Source organism: Stigmatopora nigra, chromosome 6 (genome assembly GCF_051989575.1).
Source record: "Stigmatopora nigra isolate UIUO_SnigA chromosome 6, RoL_Snig_1.1, whole genome shotgun sequence".
NCBI lineage: Eukaryota > Metazoa > Chordata > Actinopteri > Syngnathiformes > Syngnathidae > Stigmatopora > Stigmatopora nigra.
In genome coordinates, this window is record NC_135513.1 from 13834212 (window position 1) to 13850982 (window position 16771).

General features: G+C 40.7%; 2 protein-coding genes across 2 annotated transcripts; one reads left to right on the forward strand and one right to left on the reverse strand.

Moving 5' to 3' along the window:
• Positions 1-93: 93 nt before the first annotated feature.
• Positions 94-16722, reverse strand: abcg2d (ATP binding cassette subfamily G member 2 (JR blood group)). Its single transcript, XM_077719421.1, has 17 exons — positions 16489-16722; positions 15565-15778; positions 14082-14141; positions 13880-13994; positions 13048-13358; positions 12827-12978; positions 12644-12739; positions 11766-12019; positions 10978-11060; positions 10409-10498; positions 10206-10327; positions 9983-10137; positions 9823-9912; positions 9265-9374; positions 7931-9195; positions 2377-2436; positions 94-1681 (listed from the first exon to the last, which is right to left on the reverse strand). The coding sequence occupies exons 2-15, from the start codon at positions 15768-15770 to the stop codon at positions 9048-9050; spliced, it is 1992 nt and encodes a 663-aa protein (XP_077575547.1). The 5' UTR covers positions 15771-15778; positions 16489-16722; the 3' UTR covers positions 94-1681; positions 2377-2436; positions 7931-9047.
• Positions 846-7309, forward strand: pkd2 (polycystic kidney disease 2). Its single transcript, XM_077719413.1, has 14 exons — positions 846-1713; positions 2295-2408; positions 2784-2917; positions 3500-3966; positions 4310-4538; positions 4605-4775; positions 5313-5494; positions 5557-5677; positions 5738-5836; positions 5913-6034; positions 6483-6600; positions 6674-6837; positions 6903-7050; positions 7107-7309. The coding sequence occupies exons 1-14, from the start codon at positions 1251-1253 to the stop codon at positions 7266-7268; spliced, it is 2694 nt and encodes an 897-aa protein (XP_077575539.1). The 5' UTR covers positions 846-1250; the 3' UTR covers positions 7269-7309.
• Positions 16723-16771: the final 49 nt, after the last annotated feature.

The window sequence follows — 16771 nt, forward strand, 5'->3', positions numbered from 1 at the left end:
TTTATATGGCTCCACCCCATAAATCTCTGCCAGACGGCAATTTAACATTGGAAACCGTATGTTTGTTTTTTTCTTTTTCAACATTTATAGTGGATACATCTGTATTAATTACGTGTTTGTGATAGTTTCTATTAAATTTATTTCCTAATTATTGACGTTTTTTTTGCAAATTGGCCTCCCCCCACAAGCTCAATGATGATACGATTTATCTTTCATAAAACTTTGTTTTAAATCTAAATTGTATTTAAAAAAACAACAAAAACAACCCCCGCAACACTTGTGAGGATAAGAGGTGCTGAAAATGAATCAATTGCCAATTTTACAGCCTTTTGGCAAATTGACCACTGAACTGGTCGTCATAGCAACCGCTCAGCAATATCCACGGTATCTAACTTTAGTGAAATGTGTGCCAATTATTTGAATAAACAAACATTATTTTCAGGTTAATACAAGGTTTACAAATGGTTCACTGTTTGTAAAACTTTAACTGGCTAATTGTGATTTAGTTGGTTGCCATAGTAACCTATCAGCAACACACTAAGTGATGTAATATCACTTCATCTAAATTAATACAAGGGGAGAAAACACATTTTCAACAATAAAATGTTACATTCACACGAAAATAAAGACAAATAGATAAATCAATGTAAGTATTTAAACTGAAATTGTAATTATTAAGTAGTAATGGTAATAATATAAAGTAGTTATAAGTATTAGTTGTTATTATTAGTAGTTATAAAGTAAGTTATACGATTTTAAGGGACGATTTGGCTCCTTTATCCATGATTTTAGTCAATGCTTTTCTCTTCATGTAACCCGAGAATGTGACTGTTTTTTGGGGGGGAGTTCGGCCAATGAACAAGATGGCTGTCTCGGAACGAGAACTTTTTTCTCGCTCTTGTCTTTTTCTCACAAACGCGACGATTTGCCGATCTTATTAGCGTCTTGAGAAGAGAACAACAACAACGAAACTACAACTCAGAGTTTTCTTAGCCAATTTTCTGAGTGTTTTCTTTTAGGCGAAAGTACGGCATTTTAGAGCCCGGACTACTTTGGAAGGTTTTTTTTCCAACGACGTCGACTTTTTTTAGAACAAGAATGAACCAATTCACCAACTGGAATAAGTAACATTTTTTTCTTCTTTTACTTGATTTGTAGTTCTTTCTAACTTTTAATCAGTTTTGAGTAGTGTCGTCATTTTCCAGCTGTTAAATCCATCCGCGACGTAGTGAAAAAGTAGTCCGACTACCATGAGCTCATCTCGGGTAAAACCCCAGCATAGTGCCCGTTCCTCGGGTTCCCCCGAGGTGAATGAGGGTATCGAGATGGAAAACATCCAGCGGGAGCATCACAACGACACGTCGGCGTCTAGAGGAACATCCGCTGGTGCTCCGTTATCCCCCTCCAGACAAGCCTGGAGCCGCGACAATCCGGGCTTCGAGCCCGGCGACGAGATCATGGCAGCGGACTGGCCCCCGGCCAGCCCCGGGAGGAGGTCGGCGTCCACGGCCTCGAGCACCAGCAGCTGCAGCAGCGGTCTGGGTAGCTACAATGTCGGTGGTGGAGGAACTGGAGGAGCTGGAGGAGGTGGAGGAGGTGGAAACCCTCACATCCACGGTGGAAGTGCCTACCCGAGTCCGAGTGAGGACGATGGGCAGCGGGGAAGGGGACAGCACAGCAGCTGTATGAAGCAAATACTCCATAAAATTAGAAGTAAGACACACTAAATTTACTTGGAAAAGTTTCTTAAACATAGTAATTGCATTTCTTTATATTCCTTGTAATTTTTTAAATTTATTTTTATATTTGTTTAATGGATTTATTGTAAATAAGGCGAAAGTACTAGTACTTTTTTTCCAAGTACACTTTGGTCGCTGAAATTCACTTTTAGGATTAAAATCAAGGTGCATTGTATTCATATATTAATGTTGAAAAAAACGACAGCACATTAATAATTATAATCATTAACACGTTATGAAAATATGATTAAGCTGGTCTCGTACAAGTTTAGCTGTAGGCTGCATTCTGTTGCACTTCTCGAGTTTACCGCTAGAGGGAAATGATGTACTCAGCAAAACGACATGTAAAATTAGACTATCAATATTTTGCTTTTTGCTCATTTTAATTGGATTATTGCTTAATTAATGGAAAGGGTGACGTGATAATTTTAGTTTAATCTTAACTTTTGTTGTTATCAGCACCTAAACTGTTAGTTTTCAAATTGGGAGAGCTCAAATTAGACTACATTTAGTCCAAAATGTCCTTTTAACCTGTATTTTGCGTCTCAATTGCAGTTCTATGGGGCACTGAACTGATGGAGGACAACGACAGCAGTCGAGAGCGCTACCTATGCAACGTCTTGCGAGAGATGCTTACCTACGTGGCCTTCCTCATCACCGTTTGCGTCCGTAAGTCAACATTTCCACTCATTTAGAACTGACAAAAACAACAACAACAAGAAAAATCACTGTAAATGAACGGAGCGTTCACAATGACGCGACCGGGAGATCCAATTACGTGCCGGATGGTCACGGTTTGGTTTTGCTCTTTTAATTTTGCTGCTTTAGTCAGAAAAAAATGCCAATTTGTGGTGAAGGGAAAAAGTTTCCTGGCACGTTTAACTAGTCGAGCTGGAGAAGTGCTTCTTTTTTTTCTTAAAATTGGACATGTATTTGTTTTGAATCAAAGTGGCCTGTTTTATATTATTATGCAATATTAAAAAAATCAAAGTAAGCTCCTATTTGAATATTTGTATGTGTGTGTGTGTTTAAAATGTTACGCAGTGACGTACGGAATGGTGAGCGCCAACATGTATTACTACACCAAAGTCATGTCGCAGCTTTTCTTGGACACGCCCCTTTCCCATGGAGATCCAACCACGTTTCGGAGTCTTTCGACCATGGATGACTTTTGGAAGGTACATTCCGTGATTCTCAAAGTCACTATTAGTCGTGTTAGCCATAAAAAAGATAACATTGTGCATTCGTGTTAGCCATAAAAAGCTAACATTGTTGTTAGCCATAAAAAAGTTACCATTGTGCGTTTGTGTTAGCTATAAAGAAGCTAACATTGTGCGTTCATGTTAGCCATAAAAAGCTAACATCATGCGTTCGTTTTAGCCATAAAAAAGCTAACATCGTGCGTTTGTGTTAGCTATAAAAAAAAAAAAGCTAATATAAGCTTTGAGCCCATTTTTAAGCTACTTTTGGGTCACTTTCTGTACATTTTGAATCATTTCCGACACATTTTTTTGGTTACTTTGTGTTGTCATGGCGCCGTTTTGACTATAGGGGGCGAAAGAAACGAATATGACTGCAAATAAGAAATTAAGCAAAGCACACAGTCAAACATAGAAGTCACAAAATTATAGTTTTACAATAATAATTACAACAATACTGATTTGACTGTATTTACGGTACGAATGAGCTACAAAGTCAGGCCAGAGCACCCCCGCGCACCACATATTTGACAACCCCTTGCCTCATCTCCCCCCTACCAGTTCACAGAAGGACCATTTCTCCACGGCATGTACTGGGAAGTATGGTACAACAACAAAAGCCTCCCCGAGAACCACAGCCTGATCTTCTACGAGAACCTCCTCCTGGGGGTGCCGCGTCTGCGTCAGGTCAAAGTTCGCAACGCCTCATGTAGCGTCCACGAGGACCTACGCGAGCGAGTGCGTGACTGCTACGACGTATACACGCGCGCCAACGAGGACGCCGCCCCGTTCGGGCCAGGCAACGGAAGCGCCTGGACGTACGCGGTGGACGCCGGCGGCGCTCGTTGGGGACGGGTGTCCAAATATGGCGGCGGGGGGTACTACCGAGACCTGGCCCGGACGGCCGAGGAGTCGGAGGCTCGTTTACGCTTCCTGAAAGAAAACTTGTGGCTGGATAGAGGCACCAGAGCCGTTTTCCTGGATTTTGCGGTCTACAATGCCAACATCAACCTTTTCTGCATCGTCAGGTAAACTTTTATTAGAGTTTAATTGATTTTATTGTCATTAAATTGAGTGATTTTGGTGTCATGATACAAGTATAATGAAATTTAAAATGTCACCACCAAGTGCACAAATAACAACAACAAACAAAGAGATGGATAAAAAATAATCAACATTTATTTACGACTTAAGTCACTGGTGTCAAAGTGGCGGCCCGCGGGCTAAATCTGGCCCGTCGCTTCATTTTGTGCGGTCCGGGAAAGTAAATCATGAGTTTCTATTTTAAGATCAATTTTTCTACCATCTCTGATTGCCTAGTTATGAAGTTTAACATCTGAATTTTGGCCCTTCACCATCCTATTTTTCCAGGTTGTTGGTGGAATTCCCAGCCACAGGCGGTACATTGACATCCTGGCACTTCCAAACCGTGCGACTCCTCCGCTACGTATCCAGCTGGGACTACTTTGTAGGACTTTGCGAGGTCACCTTCTGCCTCTTCATCCTTTACTACATCGTAGAGGAGGCGCTAGAGATCCGAATACACCGCCTACATTATTTCCGCAATCTGTGGAACTGCTTGGACACCGTCATCGTTGGCGTATGTTTCCCCGTCTTCGGCGTGGACGCTCACCACGGTCCTTAATTTTGTAATCCGAATTTGCAGATGAGCCTGGTGGCCATCATCATGAACATAACCAGGACGGCCATGGCTAGCAACTTACTGAAGACCTTGTTGGAGAACTATGGTAGCTATGCTAACTTTGAGCCGCTGGCTAACTTGCAGTTTCAGTTCAACAACATGGTGGCAGTCATTGTCTTCTTCTCTTGGGTTAAGGTAAACAAAAATCGATTTTCTTACAAAAGCGAGTCATACTCAGGTTGATTTTAGTATTCTGTACAGTGGTACCTCTACTTACAAATGTGTAACTCTACATAAGAAATGTTCAAGTCACAAAACGAGTCATTGGTTGATAGTTGGACATTTTGACGTACGTCGGTATTGGCATTTTAAAAATATATATATATATATTAGTGCAAAAATTGTATTTTAGGGTTTTTACATGGAAAAAATGTGACTCTACTTACGAAAAATTCAAGTAGGGGCAACATTTTGTTAGTAGAATGCGATTCTACTTATGAAAAATTCAAGTAGGGGCAACATTTTGCAAGTAAAATGCGACTCTACTTACAAAAAATTCAAGTAGGGGCAACATTTTGTAAGTAGAATGTGACTCTACTTGTGAAAAATTCAAGTCAGGCAACTTTTTGTAAGTAGAGGTATCACAAAATTTCCATTCCATTTCTCCTCGTGTTAGCAAATCTGTTCCTCACCTAATCCTGACCTGACATCCAATTGGTCCATTTTCTTCAGCTCTTCAAGTTCATCAACTTCAACAAAACCATGAGTCAGCTGACAGGCACCATGTCCCGCTGTGCTAAAGATCTCCTGGGTTTTGCCATCATGTTCTTCATCATCTTCCTGGCATACGCACAACTGGCCTATCTACTCTTCGGAACCCAAGTCCAGGACTTTAGCAGCTTCCAAGCTAGCATGTATGCAAAAAATCTTCTGGCCATTCCTTAGAAATTGGTTCAAAACTCTGTTTTTTCCACAGCCTGACTCAATTCCGCATCATCCTGGGAGACTTTGAGTTCTCGGAAATCGAGGAAGCCAACCCGGTGTTGGGCCCAGTCTACTTCAGTACCTTCGTCTTCTTCATCTTCTTCATTCTGATGGTGAGGGCCACCCTCTGGAAGCCTTCGGAATAACAATCTGATGCCAATTTCCCCCCACAGAATGTTTTCCTGGCCATCATCAACGACACATACTCGGAGGTGAAGGCGGATACGTCACAGCAAAGATCCGAAATGGAGATGAGTGATTTCATCAAGAAGGTAGAGATGATCGCTTCTTCTCGGGGTCTTCGGGGGGTGCCAAAATGATTAAAAAAATGAGGTCATATTTTGACAGGGTTGCGATAAAGCCCTGATGAAGCTGAGGCTGAAGAAGACGGCGGTGGACGACATTTCGGAGAGTTTGCGGCAGGCTGGCGGGAAGCTCAATTTGGGGGAATTGCGGCAGCATTTGAAGGGGTGAGAATGAACGTAAATTGAGTCCCAGGGTGTCAGACCATTTTAGTTATAATATTTAGATGCTTTTTATTTTAGAAATGGATTAAAATAACTGGATTAAAAGCCCTGAATATTCCGTTTTTTATAGATCTAAAACAATGTTTATTTTAGCTTTTTTTAAGATATACTTTTAGATTTTACAAAATGATTTTTGAACTAAAAACACAGAAAAAATGGATTAAAAATGTCAACTATTGATTTAAAAGGGGGAAATCAAGAAATTTAATATACATCTATACTCTTCAATTTAATTTGATCCTAAAACAGAAAGTCAGCACTCATGATTTACTTTCCCGGGCCGCACAATATGATGCAGCGGCCCAGATTTGGCCCCCGGGCCGCCACTTTGACACCAGTAGTGAATTCGCAATAGTCGAGGGATTACTGTAATAATGCCTTTTCGGAACAGGAAAGGCCACTCGGACACCGAGATCCAGGCCATCTTCGCTAAATACGAGCACGATGGCGACCAGGAGCTAACGGAACACGACCACCAGCAGATGAGAGACGACCTGGAGAAAGAACGAGTCTGTACCTCCAACAACGCCCCCCATCTGCAACTCCCGAGTTGTAATTTTCTCCATTTTGTCACTTTTCCAGGACGACTTGGATCTGGAGCGTGCCTCGCTAACACGAGCCTGCGTCGCTCGGGGTTTCCCTCGCACCCAAGACGACTCTGAGGAAGACGACGATGAAGACAGCGGGCATAGCTCGCGTCGCCGCGGCAGCAGCTCGGGGGGCGTGTCCTACGAGGAATTCCAAGTGTAAGGGAACGCCGTTTTGGGTCCATGGCGTTCGCTACTTACGCCGAATCTTCTTTTTTTGACAGCCTGGTGAGGCGCGTGGACCGAATGGAGCACTCGGTAGGAAGCATCGTGTCCAAAATTGACGCCGTCATCGTCAAGCTGGAGACGGTGGAGAGGGTTAACGTCAAGAGGAGGGACGTGCTGGGGCGGCTCTTCGAGGGCGCCGCAGAGGTAGGATCAGATAGCCCAGGTTGGTTGGAAAAAATCTCACTTTCATCGTAATCTAGGAGGAGCGGAATGCGGATGCTCGTAGCGAACAAGAGCGACTGGTCCGCGAAGAACTGGAGCGCTGGGAGTCGGACGACATCTCGGCCCACACCCCGCGACCCCGTGCACGACCCCCTTCTTCGCTTTCGTTAGACGGTGCCGACGCAAGTGCGCATGTGTAAAAAGTTATCCCGTCTGGTGAATATATTTTTTTAATATACAATCACGTGGTTCTTATTGTCCCTCTGCTGTGATTTTAAATGTGTTAATCTTAAATTGGCGTCCAATCCATTTGAAGGGGGAATGAATGGACGTAAAATGGCAGACAGTTAGTTAAAATGCCAAAGTCGTTGTTATAATTAATGAAATTGGCTTTGGACAAGCAATATGGAAGATTTGTGGCCAAAATTTAAATATTTCAACATCTCAAATTGTTACTGGGATTTTTTAATGGTGCCCCTTTGCTCACAAATTGAGGCTAACGCTTTTGTTTTGTATCCCATTCAAATGTCAACAAGGGGAAGCTAGCTGGCTCGCTTGCTAACCCTATAGCGCCAGTGTATTTTACTGCAGTTTCACCACAAAAACAATACACAGCACGTTTATCACTTGTTCAACGCACTCTTGGGGACAACATTCGGATTAAAACAACATAATAGAATACTATAGGCGACGCCAGTTAAAGCCTCGACTGGGGTTCCATCGCTATTGTTAGCTAGCGCTTGCTAGCTACCCAACGTCAGTTTACTGCAACTTTGCTCACAACACTCAGAACATTGTTCACGACATTCGACACTTGGTTGAATTAGTTTTAAGAATATAATAAGAAAACAAGTCTACTCACCAGCTGCATCCACTTCCACCTTTGTGTATATTTAATGTAGTAGTCAAAGAAGTTATCTGGTAATTGGCTGGGTGTCATCCATTGTAAACAATTAAGAAAAAGGGAACATCTGGGGTTAATCATTGAGAAAATGTTTATTTTAAACTGCTCATTTATTGTATGTTATGATATTGGGGCCATTACATGAACAATTAAAGTCCAAATCTTCCATATTGATCCTTTAACAAGCCACAGCCTCGTGATTACCACTTTGAACCACAGGAGGGCGGGCGTTTACCACTTTTCGACGAAGAAGATAAATGTCTTGATTGTAAAATCGATGTTAATGGCAGTCTTCTTCAATTTTTGTTGATTTTAATCCACAATTGTCATATCAAAGCTTCCAATGAAGTTTCTTTTTATTATTATTATAATGATAACATGCACAAAAACGTGTAACTTGAAACAAACTTCGATTTGGAGTGCAACTAGTGTTCATGGGAAGCCCATGCATTTATATTTTACCCTATGCCTTAATATTTTATCCTTTTTTAATTGTGTTTATCAAATAAAGGAGTGCTTGGGACATTTTTAATTGGAGACAAAGCGTGTGGTGAATTTAATTTGTATTGTATAATTTTTTATACATCAAAATCATATTATTCATTATTTATTATTAACCAAAATTGCTGTAGTAATAACCCACGAAACTATTATACTATATATACTGTACTATTTTGATAATTATTTTTTTTACAAGTGATTTCTAAATTATATTCCACATTTTATTTTTTCTAATTGAATTTATATAATTTTTATGCTCTACTATTCAATTAAACAATTATTTGGGATTTTTTTGTATCATACTTTTGATTTCTGAGTGTTGGAAAATATTTTTATCATATTACATATTTATAGAGCTAATTTAAGTGCAAAATAATATTTAAATGCAAAAACAAGGTCATTTTGCGATCCTAAAAACATTAAAAAAACACACCATATTTATACATGAATATATTGATAAATAGAATATATAAAGTGCAATAATAATCATAAAACAAGTAATTTTAACCTACAAGTGCTGTTTAAATGACTAAGAAAAAAAGTTATATATAATATATGAAGACTTTTCTCACTGTTAAGTGAACTTCTTGACGTAGCGAAGTTTGACGTAAGAAATCAAGAGGAAGATGGCGGCCATGATGAGCAAGGCCAAGTGGTTTTCCCACAATCCCCAGCTGTCATAGCGGATGCCCAAATAGTCCAGGTACTGCTCTCCCGTGCACCTAAAACAAAAGACACGACTCAGGAAAAATATGGGGAAAAGGAAACGCCCCCTTTTTAGCCCCACTTACGTCGGTCCGGCAGTTGACGAGCTGCAGTTGCCGTCGGCAACGACGACAGTGGCGGAGGTGGTCGCGTTCTGGCAGAAGTTTAAGCCCACAAACTCGTTGATTTTAAGAGCCTGGAAGATTGCAAAGTATACAGTCATCGTCACAAAAAAAAAAAAAAAAAAAAAAAAAATGAATTAACAGAAAAAAACGTGAATACTATATAATTTAATAATTAAATAAATACATCTTCAAGGTCTGAACAGGTAAAAGTTAAACAAAACATACATAATATATAGATAAAATTGTAAAAATGTATATGATATTGTATCAAGTACAAAATGTAATTATATGAATTATTGACAAGACAAATAATTAAAAAACAAAATAAAACCTATAAAAAAAAAGTTAAATCTTTAGTGCCAGTTCTATAAATTCAGTCAACCACACACACAAAAAAATACTTTTTAAACACAATTTAAAAAAAAAATACAAGCGCAAAAACTTAAAACGTATAAAAAATATATCATTAAAAAAACAACAGCTAATTTTGAAACAAAAAGCAGGTCACCCCACACTCACCGCGAGCCCATAGCGAGGAATACTCAAGTACTTGAGCCAAGCCAGCCAGTCCACAATACTCGGAAGGTTGACCAGGAGACCTGAAAAGATCTACCCCAACAAAAAAAATCAATAAAAAATACAAAAACACTTTGCCATCGGACCTATCCAACACCCTCACCATCATGAAGACAAAAGTGATGGTCAGGAAGACATTGGCGAGCGCCACCTCCGTCTGATCCGCCGAAATGGCCATGGTCAAGGCGGTGGCCGCGTACGCCACTAGCGTCACCGTCATGGTGAAGACGGCAAAGGCCGAGGCGCCCTGCTTCAACCCTGGATAAAACGATAAAGTCCTCAAGGAGGCGTCTCGGGGAGAGTTGGTTTAGAGCCCGCCTACCTACCGATGGTAAAATAAACGCCACAACTGAAAAGGACGGAAGTGAAGGTCCGCAAGGCCATGTCGGACAAAACCTTGGACAAGAAGTACACGGACACTCTGTAGTAACCGCTGATGTACTCGTGTCTGACAAAAAAAGATGGGTTATTCTTTTTAGACGGGAAAAACATGGTCATTGGACGTTATGTGACGAGGGCAACAACGTACGCAAAGAGCTTGCGCTCGGCGATGAAGAGTTCGGCTGCCGACACGGTGCTGAAACATTGGTTGGTGGTGATGAAGAAGAGCGCCCCCATCCTGGAAAGGGAGGGAAAGGAGGTGAGTTTCCACCGGGTGACCCCGTGGATGTGCGATGTGCCGTTTAAGAGGATTACTCAGGCCACATAAAAGAATGCAATGCAATGCAATGCTATGCTTATAGCCCAGTTTATGCATTCTGTACATTCAACATTATTAACCCTTGAGCTGTATATAAAATTGCATTATATATACACACACACAAAAGGCTCTATTTTCCTCCTTTACGTCATTTTCAAATGTTGTGGAGACCATTTACTATCTAAATATTCAAGTATTAGCTTTTGGAGATTATTCGTATATTTATTAGGAATATTTTTCTTTAATTTAAAGTTTAAAAGACAAGAAAAGTCCGTAAAATGTTCACCTGGACTTTTTTTTTTCTGTTTCTGCACTTTTGTTTTCCCTTCTTCAGCTTTTTATTAATTAATTATTAATTATTTTAGGCAAAATATTGGCAATATTGCCTTTTTACTCACCTGTTCTGTATGCCGCTTTGGTCGTCTTTCACCCGGAAGAAAATGGCGCCCACAATTAGTGCCAAGAAAATGTGTACCCCAACCTATGTAAAAATAAAAATAAAAAATGAAAGTTGTAAGAATCTTAAAAACATGCTGTAATACATATCATTTAAAAAAATAATGACATTGAATAAACATATAACTAATAGTAAAAAAAAACTGATATTTTTGTTGATTTTCCCAAAAAACTTGCAGAATTTTTTTTTTTTTAATCTTGCTGATCAGGCGCATAACATTTCAAAGCAAGAAACGGCGATCCTGCCATGACCCCGCCCTCCCTCACCCAGGCGTCGAGATCTTACGGCCGGATTTGACGGCGAAGGAGTGAGAAAGGCGCAAAAGAGCGCGGCCTTTAATCCGGACAACTGACACATTATGACAGGCCTAAGCGGTTCCCAGGGGTGGAAGGGGATCAGCCAATAAGCTCCCAGCGACGGATGGCGACGCCGTCATGTGACGCGCCGGCCGCAACGCCAACGGCCGGCCGGCCGTTGGCGTTGGCGGGGCTCCGGGCTCGGGCCAGATGTGACACCGGAGCCCGAGGGAGGCGAGAGTCGGGTCACGGCAGTCGCCAAAGCCGATTACGGCACCCACGCCGCCCCGATCCGGATTATTAAGGGGGCGCAAGGGGTGGGGGGAGGGGTTACCCACTCTGATCTGGGCCCAATTGCCCGTTAATAATTCTTAAAGTGAGGCGACTTCTCAAAGGCTTTGAAAAGTGGGCCCGATGCCCAGCGGGCGCCTACCTGGGCCGCCGACGTCTGCGGGTTCAGCAGGAGGTTCCGGAAGGTTCTGCGCAGAACCCAACGTAGCTGTTGCCCGAATGAGGTGTTGTAGGTGACGGCGCGGGGGGGTGGCGAGGTTGACGGCGAGCGCTTTTTGTCCTGGGTGATGCCGGCCAGTTGGGTTAGCGTGTCGCCGTAGTAGCTGCTTTTTTTGTATTCCGATGCCAGGCGCTCCTCCGTAGACGGGCGCGAGACCGATGATGTGGGGTCGAAATCTAAAATGGAGGAGGTCGTTAAGTGACGTTTGCTGGGTCCGGGGGGCGGGAATGGGAAAGGGAAAAAGGGTGGAAAAGGGAAAACAAAAAGGGGTGGATGTGGGAAAACAAAAAGGGGTGGATGTGGGAAAACAAAAAGGGTGGATGGGGGAAAACATTATTAGGAATAAGGGAAAACAAGAATAGAGAAGAGAGAGCGAAAGGCAAAGGAAGGAAGGGGGATAAGAAAAGAGCTGGAAAAGGGAAAAAGGTTGGAAAAGGGAAAAAGGGTGGAAAAGGGAAAAAGGGTGGAAAAGGGGAAAAAAGACATTGATATTAAGGGAAATCAAGGCGAGAGGAGAGAGAAAGGCAAAGGAAGGAGGGGGGTAAGAAAAAGGGTGGAAAAGGGAGATGAATGGAGAAGAGAAAATTCAAAAAGGGAGGAAAAGGGAAAACCAAGAAGATGGAGGAAGAAAAGGGAAATTCTGGACAAAAATTAAAGGCTAGAAGAAACAAACTAAGAGGGAAAACAAGTGTCTAAATATAAAAAAATGGATGGGTGTGGGAAAGCTAAATGATGGAAAAGGGAAAAAAGAGGACAAACAAAAGACTGAATAGTGAATACCTGACATTGACAAAAATCACCTTGAGAAAGATTGACTTTGGCCAAGCTGGCAAAGTCTCCATTGATCACGTCCAGAAAAAAGTCTGCTGGGTTGTTGTGGGGCTCACAGGAATACCCTGAAAAACAGCAAAATCAGGTCAAATAAGCAACTTTGTGTACTCCCATGTAAGTCTACGGACTTTAAAAACAAATTAAAGGCTCACCTATATCGGCAAAGTAGTCCAAGGCATTTGGCGCCGGTCCGTGGTACACCATCTTGCCTCCCACCAGCAAGGTGAGCGCATCAAAAAGTCTGTAGATGGAGTAGCGAGGCTGGTGGATGGACATGATGATGGTTCGACCCCGGTCGGCCATCCTGCACCAAAAACCAGACATATTTCATCCATTAATTGGCTAAACGTACCTCGCCGCCATCCATTCTTACCTGCGAAGCAAGAGCAGCACCGAATTGGCGGTGCTGGCGTCCAATCCCGTGGTGGGCTCGTCCAAGAAGAGCACGGGTGGGTCGATGATTAGCTCCATCCCGATGTTGGTACGCTTCCTTTCGCCGCCTGACACGCCGCGAGTGGTCCAAGCGCCCACTTCGCAGTCGGCGACTTTGCTCAAGCCCAGTTCTGCGATCATTTGGTCCACTCGAGAGTCTTTTTCGCGCTCTGATACGCCTGCGGGAAGGCGTAGAGCGGCGGAGAAGCGCAGATTTTCACGTACGGTTAATGTACCCATCACTACGTCGTCCTAGGGGGGAAAAATGGGAAGAAAAATGAGAATTTTTCACATTTTGTGGGACTTTGTCAAAGTGGCTTTTTCCCAGAACGCGTACAAAAAATAATTTTTAAATAGGTAATTAATTCTTAGAAAGAAAGAGCTAATCAACTATGTATAATTCCATATTTTTGTTTTAGCTAACACACGTCAACACTGCTTGAAACAACAACTTTCAAAATAATGGAATGTTTTGATCACAAGTAAAATGCTAAATTAATTTAGAAAATAATGTTGCATTTTTTTAAAAGTCAGCCAAAAACTAACACTAACATTTAACTTCTTTTCTATATAAATTGCTGAAGAAAAATCTAACATTTCTTGATTTTTCTCGCATAGTTTTGCTACAAAATGCGTATTTGGTAAATGTGTAAAAAGTGGTGTTGTAAATTACAGGAAAATTGTCATATTTGGCAACTTTGGCGGTCAGCCTCTTGGTCATTATTTATTTTTTTAATTGTTATTTTATCTGGATAAGAACAGATAAGAAGTACCTGGACCACATAGCCCGACAAACACTTGAAGTTAGGTGGTTGCGGCGCCCCGTCGATGAGAACCTCCCCGGAGAGACCGCAGGGGTCCTTTCTTGCGGCCAGAATGTCCAAAAACCTAGTTTAAAAAAAATAAAAAATTGGAATAATTTGGACATTTTTTTTAAATTTATTTTTTACTTTTTTTTAACCAAACTGTACTCACGATGACTTTCCGCTTCCAGTCGGTCCGAGGATGGCGTTCAGGCCGGGCCTCATGATTCCGCTGCAGGACCAAAAAAAAAAAAATGATGAATACATTAAATTTCATTCAATTTTTTTAATGGAAAAAAATGTTGAGTACATAAAATTTGATTAAAAACCAAAAAAAAATCATACACAGAGGTAATTTAAAGGGCTAAATTAGCTTAGCATAACCATTTTTTAGCCACCAACTTACCTGGGATCAAACCCTCGACCCCAAAATCGCGAGGCGGGTCGATTGACCACTAATCCACCGATCTGAAGCAAATTTCTATCCATTTTTTTTAACGCTAAACCAAATTCCATCATAATTTTATTTTGATTGAGCTGCCGGATTGAATATTACAAAAGTATTTTGGTGGCCAAAGAGTTCACACACACAAAAGTGTGGAGGGGAAAAAAGGAATGAAAAGCTGGAATCACTGTGGTCACGTGACGGCGTTTTAATGCCTCCTCTTGGAAAACGGGCGACTTGGCCCAGAGATTATAAGCGGGAAACCGTGCTTAATATCATATGATGAATGCAAGGAATCATTCATTCTTGCATGGGAAACACCACACGCCATCTTAATGAGAATCCAGTCAAGGGCGTCAAACTCGTGGTTTGTGGGCCTCGTTTACGCCAAATGAGTCTCAAATGGGGGGCGGGGCCAATTCCAATAAGTGCCATTGACGTGGAGAAATGTCTAATGCGTCTCCAATGGGAACGCTCGATCTTTTGCGCCCTCCCGGTCTCATCGGATTGGACGTCTAGCCCCAACAAAGACGCTACTTAAAAAAAATGTAGTTATTAAAAATAAATAAATAAAAGCATATAGTATGAATAATATTAAAGTGAAGGCTTTTTAAATTTAATGATCCAAAGAAGTTCAAGGATTAACGTTTTACAATTTTGCTATCATAATATGATATAATTTTTTCTGTTATGAAAGTATGCCATTTTGGGGCTAATTATGGAAGATTAATCAATAGAATTTATAAAATAATGTTATAATTTTATTCAAAAAGGACAGAAAGCTCACAAATTACACATAAATACACACTTTTGTAATGGACAATTTCCAAAACTATTAAAAATTATTTTCATAGAAAATATAAAAAATATGCAGTGATTAATGCCTAAATTATTCATAAACATTGAAATATTTTTTCCCTAATATACAAAATGACTATAAATGTTTATAATAGAAATGTCCCAAAAATGAAAATAACTAAATAATCCTGAGTTATATTAAAAAAATACATATACAGTACTACCGTAACACAGTATATATTTATATTTACAGTCGTAAAACGACTTTAGCAGAAAGTGTTGGATCAAATTAATATTAATCATTAATATGTATTGTCCCCTTATTAAATAAATTAAGCTGGACGTCCTTGATTTTCTTCCATTTTTTTTTGTAATGTCATGAATATTTTTTTTTTAAAAAAAGTTTACTTACTTGAGGTCACTGAGAATCTGTCGAGGAAGGTCCCTTTTTCGGCATAGAAAGCCGCCTGAGGCACGGAGCTGGTAGCGCACGTCGTGGAAGCTGACAGTGGCGCCGGCGGCCGGTGGCTCCGGCGTCGCCGCGGCGACCGCCCCGTTGCCGTCCGCCTCGTCCAGCATGGCTAGGTTGACGTGAGCGCCACCACAGCCGCGCTCCATCGCTTCTTCTAGAAAAGTAAAAGTGATTTTCAGGTATGCAAAGACGCAATAAAAGTTGCTTGTAAATTGGGTGGAAAAGTGACAAAATAAATAAAGACTATTGTTGTCGTTTTTGAGGTATTTTGGTTTACGCTTCTATGAAAAATAGAGAAATATTTCAAGATATTAGAAAGAGATTTGTGATTTAAATTTGTTCATTTTCTTGTTTTTCAAAAGTAACATTTTTATTTCATTATTTATACTGACTCTTTTTCATTAAATAAAATTCAACTGGTTTTGTTTATAATTAATTTTACTTGTATTATTTATTGGCCCAAAAATGATGATCATCCTTCAGATTGTAACAATTTAGAATTTTCGACACACTATGATTTGATCAAAAAATAATTTTTCCACCAATTTTCAATCATATTTTGCTTAACATATTCCAACCATTTCAGCCTATTTCTTCTTGCCAATTTAAAACATTAAAATGCAATATCCCAGCAAGCTTCTAAAAAAAAAACTTTACCATGTACCTAACTACTATTTTTATCCAATAAAAAAAGTATATCTCATTTAATTTAGCCCATAACAAAAGCTCTCCACTTAACAAAACACAACACAAACATTAACATGTTCATTTCAGAAGAAAAAAAATCCAAAATGAACAGAAATCTTTCTTTTCCATTGCCATTTGGCATCTTTCAAAGTGAAATATGGCATAAAAATGACTCACCCACCGTTGGCTCGTTGGCTTGCTCGGCCGAGAGGCGCCGGTCAAGTGAGCCCGATCTGAGGAAATATCCGAAACAAAGGTCAGCGAGGCGTACGGCTTTTAACCCTTGGCTCACCACTCACTAACTTTTCCAAAAGATACTCACCCCATGACCAAGAATTTCCATTTTTTTCTCCATTCTCCACTCTATTCCAGTCACTTTTTCCCTTTTCCACCCATCAGTTTTCCCCTTTCCACCCATTAGCATCCAGCGCTAACAAAAATAGCCCCCAAAACAAAAACA